We start from the raw sequence: 18,038 nt of genomic DNA on the forward strand, positions 1-18,038 counted from the left end.
AGGCTGCCCATTTAGAGAAAGAAAAAGAAAACAAAGCTTTTCATTTGTTGCCTAATAAATTTTTTTTTGTTGTTGTTGGGTTTCCCTTTTTGGGAATTCGGCCAGCCCACTCCTTCCTTGAAAACGTGTTTATCTTATTAATGTCATCTTTAAATGAGGAGTTACGATTTTTTTTTTTAAAACAAACAAATTACATTTTTTCTTGGCAAAAAGAATTTGGCACACAGGGGGGATTTGAACAGGGATCGCCTCCCTAAGGGGTAACAAGCCCCACCAGTGCGTCAGTATTGATTTCGTTGCAAGTCCTTGCAACGAAATTTACTTATCCTTTCTCTTTCCTGTGTTGTGCTTTCAAAAGGCTAGCGGTTTTGCAAAAATTCTTGATGCCCAAGGGGTTTGAACCTGTGACTTCTATCATGTGAGTCCATCGTCCTAACCACTGTGCCAACTCTTCTTTAGTTGCCCTTCCTTGTAACTTAAATTCTCTTATCTACTTATGGCAATCCTTCTAAATCCCTAGAATGGACATTTTCGACAAAAAGACACATCCTCTTTCAAAAATCCGTGAGTTTGACTATTGAGATTTGAACTCAGGTTGCTTCCTAACTAGGCAAGACCTCTTGCCATTACACCACATCACCTCTAGTTGTGATATTGACCTTGTTTAATTCTTTTATATACGAATTGGTTTTCGACGAATTTCAAATACGAGTTGGATAAAAATTATATTTTAGATCTTCTAAACTTTCTAACTACGTTTCTAGATCTTGATTGTGGTTCGACCCTATTTGGATCCCTTAAGATCCAATTGGATTCTAATTGAGTTTCGGATCCGTTCAAGATCCGAATCCATTCATCGTATTCGAATCCCGATACTGGATCCAATTGATCCAATTTGGATTTCAAGATCCATTTGGATCGACTCTATATCATTTTATCGTATTTATTTCAAAGGATTTTATCCTTTATTTAATTTGATAATTATCAAAATTTTGCGGGTTTTACAAACTGAACAATTCCAACTTCTTAACCTGAAAGAGTCAAATCATCCCATTCATAAGGAGTCAGGATCTTTCTGAACATCTGGATGGCTCTGTTCTTGTTCCTCTAGAGTTCATATCACAAAAAGGCAAAGAATGGAGAGGGTGATACTTCAATTACTTTTGTTAGAAATCCATAGTATGTATCTTGGATGAAGCGAGATCAGGCTTTGGTTGCCTATATCACTTCTACTCTGTCAGAGGAGGTGCTTGTGGCAATCCCAGATGATTGCTCAGCTATGCAGTTATGGCATCGTCTTGTTCAAACATGTTCTCAAGTTTCTCAAGCTAGAATTTTATTTTTAAAGAAAGAGTTTCAAATGCTGATGAAGGACTCCATGACGATCATGGAGTACTTAAACAAAATGAAGACTATCATGGATCAGTTGGCCATCGTGGGTTGCGCGGTCAGTGACAAGGATATGGTGCAACAGACTTTGAGCGGGTTGGGACCCGATTATCACATGATGGTTACCTCTTTACTGTGTTTGCCAGACTTACCTACATTTGAAGACCGTGCTAAGCTCTTACAATATGAGATGTCCTTTAAGGGATTCTCCAAAGGTACTCACAACCCCATTGGAGCATATGATGTTCTTGCCACAGACGTTACTTATGGTCGAGGACGTGACATATATGAATCTCGGGAAAGGGGAGGTCAAGAGAAGAATGGACAAGGAGCCCGTAGAATATTACCTACTCCCAGTATGCCTCCTAATCTGCAAAGGCAAAGGATAATACCTATCTGCTTTCTCTGCAACAAAAGGGGGCACATCAAAGCAAATTGCTGGTATAACCTACAAAGTAGAGGAAAACAATTGGAGACAAGAAAGTGAACAAATACATTGAAGAATACTGGAGAAGTCAAAGAGTTGTTATCTGCCTTGGCTGAATTGAACATCAAACAGAATGATTATGGTACTTGGTATGTTGACTATGGTGCAACCACTCATGTCACTGGTGATGCTGGTAAGCTCTTAAATCTTGTTTCTTATGTTGGTAGAAATAGTATTGTCACTGGAGATGGGTCTCATCACCATATTTTGCACATTGAAAATTCTGTAATTCCTATGTCCAACTCTTCCCTTGCTCTTTCAAATGTCATTCATGCTCCTAATATCAAGAAAAATATTGTTTCAGTCTCTAAACTTGCCGATGACATTAATGCTTCAGTTGAGTTTACTCCTTTTTATGTTCATGTTAAGAACCTTCATACGAGGAAAACGTTCGCTGAAGAAAAACGGCAAGAGAATATGTACGTGTTTCAAGAGAATCCTTCCTCTTGTGTTCAACCTGTTGATTTCATCTTGAAGCTCACATCATCATCTTCAGCTCCTCCTGAGAGTGTCCTTAATATTTCTGAATGTATTGAGCCAAATCTTTGGCATGGTCGTCTGGGTCATTGTAGTAGTCGTTTTATTGATAACCTTGTTTCAAGCAGTCTTATTCCCAAGTCAAGTCTGAATTTAAGTGTCAATAATAAAAAATGTTCTAGTTTTCTTCAACGTAAGAGTCATGTTCTTCCATTTCATTTCATTAATAAAAGAGCTTCATGACCATTTGAAATTATATGTTCTGATGTTTGGGGTCCGGCTCCTGTTCCTTCCATGTCTGACACTTGATATTATCTCATTTTTGTTGATAGCTATTTTCGATATACATGGATCTTATTTATGAAAAGTAAATCTGAAACCTTCAAATTGTTTCAGAATTTTTATTCTTTCGTTCAAAATAAATTTTCTGAGAATATTACTTGTTTTCAATGTGACAGAGGGGGTGAGTTCTCTTCAAATGACCTTATTAATTTCCTCCAAACAAATGGAATAAGTAGGCAAGTGTCTTGCCCTCATACACCTCAACAGAATGAGATTGCTGAACGGAAGCATCACCATATTGTCGAAAGTGCAATGAGCATGATACATGATAATAATATTCCAGTTACCTTCTGGGCAGAGGCCTTTCATACAACAATCTATGTCATAAATCGATTGCCCATGAATATTTTGGAAAACAAATCACCCCATTTTTTTTTGCATGGTGTGCATCCAAATTATCATGATTTGCATGTATTTGGGTGTGTATGTTATGTTTATGTTGACAGTTCAATGCGACACAAGTTTCAGGATAAGGCCTTACAGTGCAGATTTGTGGGATAGGCTGATGATTACAAAAGATACAAATGCTATGATCCCGTGAGCAAGCGCATCAAGATATCGAGAAATGTTGTGTTTGATGAATCAAATTTTGGTCATAATGTTGACACTCATGAAATTGAAATTTATCACCCTTGGTTGAATTCATCTCTTTTCTAGTATTGACGATGTTTGTTCTTCAGACTGTAATCAAAGAGATGAGGGAAACGTGTCTACTGCTGCGCAAAGAACTCAGGAAAGTGTGATCTCTGAACCATCATTGGCCCCCGAAAGGTATAAAGGCATTGTTTACTCTCGACGTGAGAAAGAGATATTCTCCAGCTCTAATAAGGAGCTGAATTCTCCTTCTGTTTTCATTCAATCACTTGTTCACAGACGGTCTACCCGGCTTCGACATCCTGTTGATAGGTGGGTTAGTTATGAGAACTTCACAATGGATTTTCAACTTTTCTTAACCTTTTTGGGCAAGGAAGATCAACCCACCACGTTTTATCAAGCAATAAACTCTAAAAGATGGATTGAAGCTATGAACGAAGAAATTGAGGTTCTTCATGAGTGTGGCACTTGGGATGTTGTTTCCAGACTACACAATCAAAATGTGGTTGGTTCAAAGTGGGTCTATAAGATAAAGTATAAGCCGGATGGTACTATCGAGCGATACAAGGCTAGACTGGTTGCCAAAGGCTTCACACAGGAGCCAGGACAAGACTATGATGAGACCTTCAGTCCAGTGGTGAAAATGGGTACTATCTGCATCATATTATCATTGGTTGTTGAGCACCAGTAGACTCTCAGTCAACTGGATGTAAAAAATGTTTTTCTCTATGAAACTTTGAAGGAGGAAGTATACATGGAGCAACCCACTGGGTATGCCGAAGGAAATTCCAAAGAATACGTGTGCAGGTTAAAGAGAGCTATATATGGTCTGAAGTAGGCATCTCGATCTTGGTTTGATAGTTTCTCTCTTGAAGTTGAAAAATATGGCTTTAGTTGGTCTCTTCTTGATCATTCCCTTTTCATATTCAAATGCAAAGATATAGTTACCCTGTTATTGATATATGTTGATGACATTATCATTACAGGTAACTCTAATGAACATATTGAACAGGTCAAAGAACTTTTGAACCATAGATTTAAGATGAAAGATCTTGGTAAACTATGATACTTTCTTGAAGTGGAAGTTGATAGGACTCCTGAAGGCATGACACTTACTCAACATAAGTATATTGTTGATGTTCTTAGCAAGACAGGTATGACAGACTGCAAGCCTCTAAGCACACCTAGTGTACTTCATCAGAAACTCAGTTCTCAAGATGGAGATTTGTATGAGGACCCTACATGATACCGCAGGGTAGTAGGAATGCTTCAGTATCTTACCTTTACTCGACCTGACATTGTCTATTCGGTCAATCAGGTATCTCAGTTCATGAATGAACCACATATTGGACATATGAAAGTTGTTAAACGCATTCTTCGATATTTGTAGGAAACTATTGGAGATGGTCTTATATACAGAAAGAGTATGCATGGCCATCACATGCATGAACTTCTTACTTACACAAATGCAGATTGAGCAGGAGATCCAGATGAGCGTAGATCGGTCCCAGGATATTGTGTTTTCATTGGCCTAAATCTTGTCTCCTGGAGCAGTAGGAAACAAAAGGCCATAGCCAGGTCGAGCACAGAAGCTGAATATAGATCAATGGCAGCTGCTACAGCCGAAGTAACATGGATCAGACACCTGTTGGCAGAAGTAGGAGAATCAATTTCTAAAAGCATTCTCTTGTGTGACAATCAAAGTGCTATCAACATATCATTCAATCCTATCTACCACAGTCGTGCCAAGCATATTGAAATTGATCAACATTTTGTAAGACAGAACGTCGAAGAGAAGGAAATTGAACCAGAATACGTTCGGACTGCCGATCAAGTTGCTGACTTGTTTACAGAAGGACTTATCAAGGACAAATTTTGGATGTTAAAAGGCAAGTTGTTCATGGTTCAAAACCATGTACAACTTGAGGGAGGCTAAAAAGGTGTCACGACTGGGCCTGGATCTCTAGATGTAGACCCAATCTGTTTTAGTTTTATTTAAACACATGCTCATTAATGGCATGTTGTAATTTCCACACTTTATGTAAAGGGTATTTTTGTACCCTAATTAAACTGTACGTGCGGACCCTAATTTTGGGTTTTCTGCCGCCACCAACTCCTCTCTCCCTCTCTACTCCTCTTCCTCTTGTGATTGATGGTGGAATACCATTTCCTAACAGTCTCTTGTTGTATTCTTTCTCATTTGAGACGCATATAAATGTAGTATTTCAAGGGTGTGTGTGTGTCCTTAATTAGGTAACTGTTAAGTTCTCTTTTCTGCTGTTAAAATTGGGCATCCAAAATGTTCTTTAAGTTTGTGACATACATTTTGAGTTTGATATGTTTATGTACTCTATTGTGATCTTCATTTTGCTTATATGTTTGACTGTTCATCAATTCTCCTGTCAAACTTTATTTCAGTTGACTGGAACTTATTTATTGCATTTGGATTAGATCGTTTATGTGGGAGAATGACTGGATGTTGCTTGAGGCTTTAACTTTCTTGTACTCCCTTTTGTAGTTCTTTATGCATTCTTTGGTTTGCGCCTGCTCTATATTGCTTGGAGATCAGATTCAAAGACATCACAGAAGAAAGAGATGGAAGAGGTGTGCTTTATTTTCCATGTGAACTTCCTTTACTGTATTTTGGAACTCGTTATCTCTTTGCTTACATGATAAATATTGGCAAGTATCTTTTGCAAGTACAACAAAGCAGGAAATAGAGTTCCATAGTTTCAATTTTTGTCAGTTGTCCTAGGGAAACAATAGGTTGAATTGTTTCTTTTGTGACAAAAGTTATGTGAGAGCATGATGGTTTAATTTGATTTGTTGAAAGTGGCAGTATGAAAAGAGCATTTGGACATACAGACACATTTTTATTTCAACACATCTATATAAGTAAAATAGTATAACTAATTACAAATTTTAAGCATATGCAGGGGTGATTGGTGAATGAATACATCCTTAAACCATGGGTAGAGTTGGATGACAAACACTATATAGATTATGGACAAAATAGAGAAATGTGATTAAACACTTTAAATACAATGAGAATTATTGTTATTTCTGTTCTCCTAAACATGATTTCTAGAACATCAAATAAGACGATTGCAATTTGCTTGAAATTGTTGAATCAAAGTTTTCTGGTGTCTGTGTTTGTGATTTCAGTGATTTCAGCATGACATAAATAGAGAAATCATAGTGACAATTGTGAGGAGAGGAAAAGTTGCTGGTCTTGAGATGGACAAGTGTCCTTTATTTATTTATTTATTGAAGCAATGTTACTAAAGCATCATCTGCCATAAGCATGAATCTGCTTGGCTAGATATGTCTTCATTATACAAACCCTGTAGCCATACTCGCCATGTACATCCATATGGGTCATAATTTAGACATCAGAACCATGAAATAAATGGTGCTTACTGGATCAATCATGTAGACGGAAATAGAGAGATTGGCAGAAAAAAGGTCCCCAAAAAGTAGCAAGCGACATCATCAATCACAAAGAACAGACAAGCTTATGCATGCCTGTGGACCAGGGGTCAGTACTACAACGCTAAGTCACATGGATGCGGGTGGGAAAACCTAGGGTGCAGGGGTGTGGCAGGGCAAAAATGTAAATATATATATATCTTATATATATATATAATTTTGAAGTTTTAACAGTTAACATTGTCATAATATCATTCATCATACATATAATATATCAACCTAAATATCAATCAAATAAGTAAAACAATTACATAAATCAACCTAAATATGAATCAAATAAGTAAAGCATAAAAGAACTAAATTACATACCAAAAGTAATGGATCTTAATAATTTTTTTCATCATCATCAAATGCATCACTAGAAGGAAGACTGAGATCAAATAAATTCATGTTTGTCATGTTGAAATCATGGTCTCTCTCAAAGTCACACTCTTCTGGGTTTACGTCCCAAAATTTGGATGTTCCTTGTTTGCATTACAAACCCAATTTGAAATTGTTAAATACAATAAAAGTATATTTAAATGAAAAATTAAAAAATAAATAATCGAATAACTAAAACAAGGAGGGACTCAGCCCCTCCCCTAAAATAAGAGGGAGCAGGGAAGGGGGCTTGACCCCTCCCCTGTCGACCCAACAAGAGAGCGAGAGGGGGAGCTTGACCCCCTCCCCTGCCGAAAACAGAGGGAGCAGGGGCGGCTCAGCCCCTCCCCTGCCGACCCAATAAGAGAGCGAGAGGGGGGACTCGGTCCCTTCCCTGCCGAAAACAGAGGGAGCAGGACTCGACCCCTCCCCTGCCGAAAACAGAGGGAGCAGGACTCGACCCCTCCCCTGTCGAAAACAGAGGGAGCATGGGGGGCTCAGCCCCTCCCCTGCCGACCCAACAAGAGAGCGAGAGGGTGGGCTCAGCCCCTCCCCTGAAATCAAAGGGAGTAGGGTGGGGGGCTCAGCCCCCTTCCCTGCCAAAAACAGAGGGAGCAGGGGGGCTCAGCCCCTCCCTTGCAAACCCAACAAGAGAGCCAGAGGGGGGGCTCAGCCCCCCTCCCCTGAAATCAAGGGGGGGGGGGGGGGGGCTCGGCCCCTCCCCTGCCGAAAACAGAGGGAGCAAGGGGGGGGGGGGCTCGGCCCCTCCCCTGCCGAAATCAGAGGGAGCAGGGGGGGCTCAGCCCCTCCCCTGCCGACCCAACATGAGAGCGAGAGGGAGCAAGGGGGCTCGGCCCCTCCATTGCCGACACAAGAAGAGAGAGAGAGAGAGGGAGCTAGAGGGTACCTGCGACGAGGGAGAGGAGGAGGTGGCGTCGGGAGGACTTGAGCTGAGCTGTGCGGCAGAGGAGATTAGGGCAATTTTTTTTTGCCCTAATCCTCCTTTTTCATCATTTTTTTTAACGTTCGAAAAATTGGACTAAAATGACCCTGGGTGCGATAAAAAGAAACCAGTGCCGCACTTGCACATGCACCCGCGTCGCATCGCGCCGACGGGGGTGCGGCACCTGCTTTGCCGAGTCCCTGTGACTTTGCTACAGAGTGATGCACCTAATCTTGTCGATTCTAAATTCATAACATAACACACTCTTTGTATAATCTTTCAAAGAGAAATAAAACTGGTTAACCTGTTGCCCTTCCACCAAGGGAAATAAATACATGGAGTGATAAATTATTTATTTATTGTCTCGAAGCCATGTTTGTGTTGGGTTTTGTTCCCTTCATGTTGGCTTAACCTTGAACAAATGATTACCAAATATGATCTCCTAATATTCAATGTACTTGTTATGATGGTCACTAGTTTCAGTCTCATGATGTTATCAACAAAGACTTTTTTGGCAAAATTTAAAAATAAATTGTTTTTCAGTTTTTCTTGGAAAATTTCAGGGATTTAAAAAATATTACTTAAAATCAAAATAAAAGTTTGCAAAAATTGAATTTAATATATAATTATAAATTATAAATTGAATACAAACTTGTTTGTACGGAGGGTAAAATGGTGTGTCTGGGTGTCGACGCATGTCAACACGGGGATACACATGTTGACATGGGTTCGGAGGGCAAAATGGAGTGTTTGGGTACCATAGGTTCTTGGCAAGTGTCATCCGTGTGTAATCTCCAATTATGTTTGGGATCTGTTGTCAAACACAATAGGCATAGACCTTTATAAAACTTGGGTCTTATGTCTTAGGTGCTTGATGACTGATGGGTGATAATGTCCTATGAGCACTTACCATTGCCCACTTAATCCATAGTTGGCAAACCTGTCGAGTTGACTTGGGAATCGCCCAAGTCGACCCAGATCGGATCCCAACTGGGTCACCGATCCAAGACCACCGATCTGCATGCCACTTATGTGTCTTTTGTCATGAATTTCATGGTTTTAATGCATAATGCTTATAAAAGGCTAATTTTTATTAGGAATCATATATTTTTAAATCATAAATATCAACAATTATGTATAGTTGAATACTTATATAGCTTAGTCATTAATATCATGTGCTAAATTTAGTGATTATACAGATTGGAGTTTAATTTTTTCCATATCTTAACACTAAAAAATTCATGTCCTAACTCATCCGAGTTACCGAGTCAACTCACTGACTCGCGAGTCAAGGGTCAGGCGATCCAGATCCGAGTCACGAGTTTGTCAACTATGACTTAATCATCTATGGAGATATTTATAAAGCTTGTTTTTCTAGCTGCTCCTACACAAAAATTTATCACTAGTATGGGCTGATGTGTAAATGTGTAATCTTTCTTTTGGACTACTAGGTATTAGGTGACGTAGATACACAACAAAGTTTAACTGTTATCTTCTATGTCACATAGGTGCGGGTGTGGGTACAAGTGTGGATGTGGCGATGTAGCACTTTCAAAAAACTTGGGTGCGGGGAGGGAAAATATGTGAACCAGAGTATGAACCGAGATTTTCAAGGATATTATTTTTTTCTTAAATTTCACCATACTAATGTGATCTAGATGCTTGGGGTTTTATAGAAACAGACTCTTGGATCATCTGATTATGATGCATAAGGATCTTTTAAGGCTTGAAAATCAATGGCTCAATTTTTGTAAATATTGAAGCATCCAAAAATCACATTTTTTCATAAAAAATACGTGATCCAACAAATGATTCCTAGTAAATGGACCATGCCAAATGCATCTGCAGGGTTAGATTTGCAAAAAAAAAAGCAGCGAAAATGCCTAGTTCACACTCTGGTTCACATATTTCCATTTAACATATTCTAGTGGCTATATATATACTAATGAAATAAAAACAATTATCAATTTATCATCAATTGAATCCAGGTCTGGGTTGGTTCACTCAAAACCCAGCCCAAGCCTAGGTTCACCCCCTAAAACCCAGCCCTGGCCTGGGTGGGTTCAACTGAACACAGCTGAGCATCATAGGAGAGAGAGAGAGAGAGAGAGAGAGAGAGAGAGAGAGAGCAGCAGCAGAAGTGGATTTCAGTGAGCATAAGGGGAGCAACATCGGGGGAGAAGGGTGGTGTAAGGAGAGGAGCAACGTTGGTGGTGGGGGGGGGTGTAAATTTTGCCCTAACTCCTCTGCCTTTTATGTTGTTTTTTCTTTTTTAATTTGTTACCCCAAAAAAGTTGGACAAAAATGAACTCTGTCAGAGTTGACTGAGTCCATTGTTGGACAAAACTAAGGTCTGGTGTGGTTGACCGTGCAGTTATACCCGTGTCCCACCACACCCACACCTGAACCTGTGTCACGTCGTGTCGATGTGGCTGCGGCAGTCTCTTAGGCAAGTCCATGCTACATAGGTTATCGTATATATTCAATTTTTTTTGGGTATCTGTATTTCTCAGTGTTGTACAGGTGTCTTTTGACCAAAAATTATGCAGGTATATGATTTTTTGTGACCAAAAGTCTAGGACGCCATGTTTACCTAAAATGCTGGATAATGGGTCATTTCAGATCCACAGCTAGGAAGTTTCTTTTATTAAGTTGGTCATGGTATGTATAGGATTTTTTACTGTCTTTCATGTGTATATCTGGGGTACTATTCTTGATTTCCCTTGACAAAATACTATGCAGGTGGAGGAAAAATTGGATGCTGGGCAAGGGAAAACAGCTTTTCGCCGCTTCTTTTCTCGATTTTGTACACCAATTTTTTTAGAGGTATTTCAAACCTGCTTCTGTTCTACGTAGATATATTGCTTATGTTGTCAGGATTCATCATGTCATGCATGAATCTAGTTACTTATATGAGAAAATTGATGGATCTTGACAGAATTTTAGTTTTTGCAGCTATTTCTTTGCTTTCTTTTCTCATCTTATTTGGCGATGCATGTGCAGTCATTTATATTGACCTTTTTGGCGGAATGGGGAGACCGTAGTCAGATAGCAACAATTGCGGTAAGATGGTTCTCTATCACTTGCTTCTGATTTATGCATTACAACTAAAGTTGTTTAGTTGAAGATTAATGCAAGCTGTGTCTTAGGTCTTGCAAGAGCAACGTTGACACTTCGTATGTTAGATCTATGTCTGTTAGGAACTCGTCGTCTATATGTTTTGAAAATATAGAAAAAAGTATTACAAATTGAAAATTTCCTAAAGTGCCTATTAAGGCAATTTACCAATAGAGAACTTTTAAATTTCAATCAAGTTATTATATTAAAACAATAGAAAAAAATCTCCCCATATCAGAAAACCAAGTGTCTCTACAATTGTTCAACAAAAGAGACATAGAAGCCATGACATCTAATCCTATATACCAATATGTACACCTAGGGTTAGTTCAAGTTGCAATAAAGTCCTTAACCTGAAAAGGACTAAACACGACAGTGTTAATTAGTTTAAGGGATTGTAGGAATCTAAAATATACAGATTCTCTTTTGAGCTTAGTAGAAAAAAGCTTAAGCCAAGGGCCAATATTCTTTTACACTTTTCCTGATTTCTTACTATCAGATCCTCACTTGTCCAAGGTCTTAACTTTCGACCTACAAACTTTTGGGTTTAATATGGAACCTGGAGCAGTTAATATCTTGGTATTATTTTGAGTATATTGCAAAGTGACGATCACTTTAACAACAGGAGCAAAACAACATATCCTAAAGGATTAACCACTTATTTTCAGACAAATCCCAAAAATAATTTTATTGTCCCAAAATAGATAAAATGGGAAGACATTAAACGTCTAGAATCATAGACAGTCACTGATGTTGTGCCACCACAACCTTTACAAGAATCTGAAGTTGAGAGAATCATAGAAAATTTTGATGGTGATGTACACATCAGGTTTGCATCTAAGAGAGAGAGAGCAATGACTCCAACTGGGGCTTCAACCTCCTTTGTCCCTACAACAGAGAGAGAGAGAGAGAGAGAGAGAGAGAGAGAGAGAGAGAGAGAGAGAGAGTATATGCAAGTTATGAATCAAATGTACAAACAAAAGACGACATGAGAAGAAATAAAGAAAAAACAAACTGGTTCTGTAAACATTATGATGAAAAAGCTATAGCCAAAATTAGAGAAAAATGGTATGGTCAAATGTACAAACAAAAATAAATAATTTTTTTTTGAATGGTATGAAAAATATTATGCGCCTTCTGTATTAAAATTTTTATAAGAATCAGAATTTTAAGAACTCTTAATGCTTCAAGGCAGAAAAGGTTTGGAAAACTGCTAAAGGAGCAAAAATAGAACTCACATCCTCCACTAGATACCATAGTGGAAGGAGAAGTTAAAGCTTGTCCTTTCAAAATGTTTACAAAAATGGAATCAATCGAGGCTAAAACAAGCACCTACAACATGTAGTAGAACAATAGAATTATACTAATATCATGCTACATTCAATAGGAAAACAAACAGATAGAATAGAGAGTACTCTTTCCAGCCTAATTCGGTATAAGGGAAAAGCACCCATGACATCTCCTACCTTAATTCAGGTGAAAACTTCCAGTTCCAAGAAAGCCAATGCTTCTGTGTTTAAGCAATCAGGGGTTGATCCTAAAATAAAACTAGGATCAAAATATTCTGATGAAATGATGTCCGAGATAATGACCAGGCTTGCAAATCTAACATTAAGAGAACCTTCATCATCAGGTTCTGTCAAGAATCTTTCTGAGGAAGAACCTTCATCATTAGGTTCTATAAACAATTTTTTTGGGAAAGAACCTTCATCATTAGGTTCTGTAAACAATCTTTTTTGAGATAGAAACTTCATCTAGTTCTAGTTCTAGTTCAGGAGAGGAATCTAGATCTAGCTTTGAGGAGGAAGAAACTCCTGAAATCACAAAGGAGTCATATCAAGAAGAATCATCACAAAAGGACTCATTAGAAGAAATAAATAAAATTTATTCCTCTAAAGGTCCACAAAAAATAATCAGGACTAGCAAAATAAAAAATTATTATAGGAGACCAACCTATGCTGATTTAAATTTTCAGAAGACAATCGTGAAAAATCTTGAAAATATCTGGAAAATCCTCAAATTTTGAAGGATAAAATCCTAAAAACCAAATATCCCATCAAAATTCCTTGAAAATTTGTGACAAAATTCACGAGGAATCAAGAAAAATACTCCTTAGAATCATCAAATCAAAATAAAAAAATTCAAAAATGATTAAAAAATAATTAAAATTCTTGATAATATTGTCAAAAAGTCCCATCACAAGACACCAAGAATCCTTGAAAATTATCAATCATAAAAATAAGGAAAATATCTTAAAAAATCTTCTCAAACTTGTTGCATCCGAGCATGGGTAATAACAAGTATCCAATTCAATCATACTGGATAAAATCTTAAGTCTAAATCCTTAAAATCCAGTAAATTTTCAACACAAAACAATCCTAGAAGTCTTTTGAAGTCCTTGCCTTTGTCACCTCCACTTTTCATTGCTTTCGTCTCATCACAAACAAACATATCTTGAGAAAGCGAGCAATAAAAAAGGGGTAAAAACTATGTCACATTAGGTGTGGGTGCGGTGATATATATATATATATATAAATTTTTAACAGTTAACAACAGTAACACTAATTTTTAACAGTATTTTTTTAAATTTCAGATTTGGACATTTATGACCCTAGGTGCATTGACCGTACCCAGGGTCGGCTTGATCGTACCGGACCCACACCCGTACTCGAGTTGCGTCGCGTCGATGTGGGTGTGACACTCTGTTGGCCGAATCTCTGTGACAGGGTAAAAATCATTCAAAAATATAGAAACCCCAAAACCATTACAAAGTACAAAAAAATTCAAAGAAAATCATAAAAATCTTGAAAATCTTAAAGTCATTCAAATCTTTGAAAAAATTCCAAGAAATGCAAGAAAAATTCAAAAGTACATAAAATCTTCGGAAGGTTCTCCTTCCCCCGAAGGTACATTCATTACTTTCACGAACATGTTTATTAAAGACATTCAACTTTTTCAATCTTGTTTTCAAAACAAGTCGACTCATTTTCGGGCATGTTCACTTGTCTAAGTTGTCCATAAGTCTGAACCCCCCCCTTTACCTTAAGAGTAAAAGTTGTGAATTCTCAACAAAAGAAAAGAAATCCAAGTACAAGGATGCCCACCAAATTCTCTCAAAGACTAAAGTCTCTTCTCTTGCTTGTTTCCTCTTGAGACTGATGACTGGTCTTGGACAAGACTCCTATCTTCAGAGGACCCTCAAGTAAATCAAGTTGCTTACTATGTCACATGGGTGCGGGTGCACCGCAATTTTAAAAATTTTGGACACGGGGACTCGGCTATATATATAATAATAATAATAATAATATATCCAGTGTGTGCATATATCTATATAAATTTTGGACACGGGGACTCGGCTCGTGACTCTTTCGAGTTGTCTCAGATCCTGAACTAACCGAGTTAAAATAGTAGTATAACTGGGTTAGAACCAAACTCGACTGAGTTTATCATTGACTCGGTCGAGTCTTAGCTACCATGGGAATAAATCATCATCAAGGTATTAATTAAAAGCATTAACTAAAAGCATGTTCTGGTAAATGCATTAAACATCTTTTGCAGTTTTGCTAAAATTCATAACATTAATTAAAAGCATTAAAAGCTTTTAATTTTTCAAAGCTAGATTTGAAAGAGAGAGAGAGAGCGATCTCGGTGGATGAGAAAGTGTTGCTACTCGTGGATGAGAATTTATTAGCTTTTATAAGAGAGAGAACTCGGTGGATGAAAAGTGTTAGTATTCGTGGATGAGAATTTATTAGCTTTTAAGATTAAGAGAGAGAATTAAATGATAATATTTAAGAATAATTTTTTTTCTGGGGCTTATGTTTGAGACTCATGCTATATATATATATTAAAAAATATATAAAAAGATCATTTTTTTTGTTTTTTGCCCTAAAAATGGACATTTTTGGACTCAATCAACGTTGACCGAGTCCAAAATAAGGACGGACTGAGCCTCGACTTGTTGACCGAGTCCGACTCGGCGTTGACCGAGTCTGAGGCTGCACCCGTGTCGGGGCGTGTCGACTCGGGTGCGGCGCCTCCCTAGCCGAGTCCATGTGACATAGGTTGCTTACCTTATCCTGCAAAGCTTACACAATAGATTATTGAGCAACGACACAAGTTTGGCAGGACCTTGGCTTAGGGTAGTCCTAACCAGTGTTGTGAGAGGCGTACGCCTCAGTACCTAAAGCGTACGCCTCAGAGGCGAGGCGCACGCTCAAGGTACTGAGGCATTGCTGTGATGCGCAAATTGCCCCTCATCAACCTCCGACCAATTGTGACCACCGACCACCGGAGTTGCTGTGCTGCTCAGTCTTCTCCGACCACCGGACGACCGGCATATCCCTCACTTCCGTACCAGTTGGGCGCGTGGTCCTTCTCCTACTGCCTCCCCTCCCACCGCTTCACTTCCATACCAGTTGTGAGGGGCGTACGCCTCAGTACCTGAGGCGTACGCCTCAGAGGCGAAGCGCAGGCTCAACGCCTCGCTTCGCCTCATCGCATTTAACAACCTTGGTCCTAACTCTCTGAGTAAGGAAGCATTCAAACAAATTTTTTGCTAAATCAAACCCCATTAATTTCACATTATCTCTATCTTTGGATTCTTCTCTCACGGAGAGAATCTCCTGCTTTAATTGAATGAAATTTTTGGTGTGTCAAGTTCTTTGTTATCAACCAAGCTTCACATGCTCGATAATAAGGAGGGGCATCTGTTGACACCCACAATTTTCTGTTTTCCCAATCAACATAAATGTTGGCCCTAAAAGAGTAGGGTCACCTCGATGACTCTTCGGAAATGGGATAGTTTGTTCACACTCAAAATATTTTAGATGTGAACTTAAAGTATCCTCACGTTCAAGGTTGACCAGTCCTTCAGGTACATTCTACAAGAAAATCATTTCAAAAAAAGAAGAGAGAGGGCGAGAAATCTTTTCATAAAAACCCCATAAAGAGCTCAAAATCATTTCATAAATGTTTTGAGAATCAATTTTTACTGTATTTGGTTATCAAAATAACCTCCTCCCAAGTAAATTTTTTCAAAAAGTTGAGGTTTCAAACTTTTAAACCAAGTAAAAATTACTTTGATCCGACGTTGGAGTGAAAAGTTATGAGCGAAACAAGTATGAGTTTCGGGAAAATAGTTTTAAAAAGTAGGGTACACTTCAAATAAATTTTTGACTAATCAAATGACCAAATTTAATTTTTTGCTTAAAACAGATTTCTTAGAGATGGATGTAAGCTTTTCAACTCTTTAAACCGCACATCGATCTGACACACGGTTGTGAAGATTTGGCCAAAATACCAAGCATAGGTCGGGACTTAAACACATGTTTCGGCAAGTCAAGGACTTGCTGACACATTGTGTCGACAAGTATGATATTTGTCGACACTACAGTGTGTTAAGTGTCAGCAAGTCTATTACTCATCGACACAATAGTGCTGGCAAGTTCTCTTTTAGGCTGTTTTGTCTCATTTTTTTGTGCATTTGAGCGTGAAACGCATGGGGGCTCCTCAAGCCTGTAAATGGGCCTCCTCACCTGCATTTGCTTCCGATCTTTGAATCTTCTGCTCAATCAAAACTTCAAGAGCTCTCTTGAGCACTCAAGTCCCTTAAAAAATTCTTTTCGGAAAAATTGTCCCATTGGAATTGTGTGTTTTTTGAAAAATTATGGGCTTTGAGATTTTGGGTGGGGAAAATCCACTCGGTTCCCAAGGCTCTCTCTCTCTCTCTCCTCGAATTGCTTCCCACTTCATGATCAACCTATGCATCCTTCTTCATCTGAGGTGGGGGGCTCGAGGTAACTTCAAATCTCTTAATTTTTCAATTTCCTGTACTTTGTCTTACTTTCTTGGGTTCTTTTTCCCAAAATTTTGGTCTTTTTGGGTTTATTTTTCCAAGAAATCTCTTTTTCTTGAAATTTTCATTCCAAGAACCTTGCTCCTGCATGGGAAAGTTCATTTTTCCACTAGGATTTCATCACCATCAAGAGCTCAAGACGCCACCCACACACTGGATCGTTGCAAGAAAGGGTCTAGGTTTCCTAGAAACCCGAGTAAATTTCTCTCCCTCTCTTGTACTTTCTTTCCTTATTTTCTTGGAAAATTTTATTGCCTGAGCAAACATTCTAATTAAAAAAAATACTTTTTTAGATTGAGATTTGCTTGGGTGGGTCCACCATCCAAGCTTACCACAGATTTTCCCTGGTAAAAGATTTCAATGTTGGTTGAATTATCCCTTGCCATTTGGGAAGGAATGGTTCAACCTCGTACCGAGCAAGTGAATCCCATCACCATTTGAAAACGGAGATGAGTTTACAAGGTTTTTATTAAAAACCTTTTTCAAAACCTCATTGGTAAATTTTCTTATCAATAAGCCAATCAGAGGTTGACACCTCAATTAGCCAACCAATTAGATTCAGGTTGTTGTGCAACAGTTGGATCTGGATATTCAGATCCAAAATTTATAGAAACTGGATCCTGCATATGAAATCCAAAGTCTAGGATCTGCCTCAAATTCTATAAATAGGAGCTTACCCCCTACATCGAGAGAGAGAGAGAGAGAGAGAGAGAGAGAGAGAGAGAGAGTATGGGCACCTTGCTGTACTAACCCTAGCCTAGCCCAAACATCCCTACTCTGCCGGAGTCTATCTAGCCCATTTGACTTAGTTCTAAGTCCATAGTCTTAGCCTACTGTGTCCACCCTGCTGGACTCAGACCCATAGAGGCTCAGCCTTGCGAAAGCTCTACCAAATTCATCTTGGCTCGCCAAGCCGTCTAGGAAGACTACCTAAGACCGTGGTGAGCACTCTCAAAATTTTCTTGTTTTCATTTCATTTATCA

General features: G+C 38.5%; 1 protein-coding gene across 1 annotated transcript in view; it reads left to right on the forward strand.

Moving 5' to 3' along the window:
* LOC149833334 (GDT1-like protein 4) overlaps positions 1–18,038 on the forward strand; it is a 51,267-nt gene that overhangs the window by 11,903 nt on the left and 21,326 nt on the right. The window contains exons 6-8 of the mRNA XM_090015053.1: positions 5,808–5,893; positions 10,824–10,907; positions 11,085–11,144. Coding sequence (XP_089871179.1) covers positions 5,808–5,893; positions 10,824–10,907; positions 11,085–11,144 — 230 coding nt within the window. The remainder of the gene's footprint in view (positions 1–5,807; positions 5,894–10,823; positions 10,908–11,084; positions 11,145–18,038) is intronic.

Source organism: Nuphar pumila, chromosome 7 (assembly GCF_984573655.1).
Source record: "Nuphar pumila chromosome 7, dmNupPumi1.hap1.1, whole genome shotgun sequence".
NCBI lineage: Eukaryota > Viridiplantae > Streptophyta > Magnoliopsida > Nymphaeales > Nymphaeaceae > Nuphar > Nuphar pumila.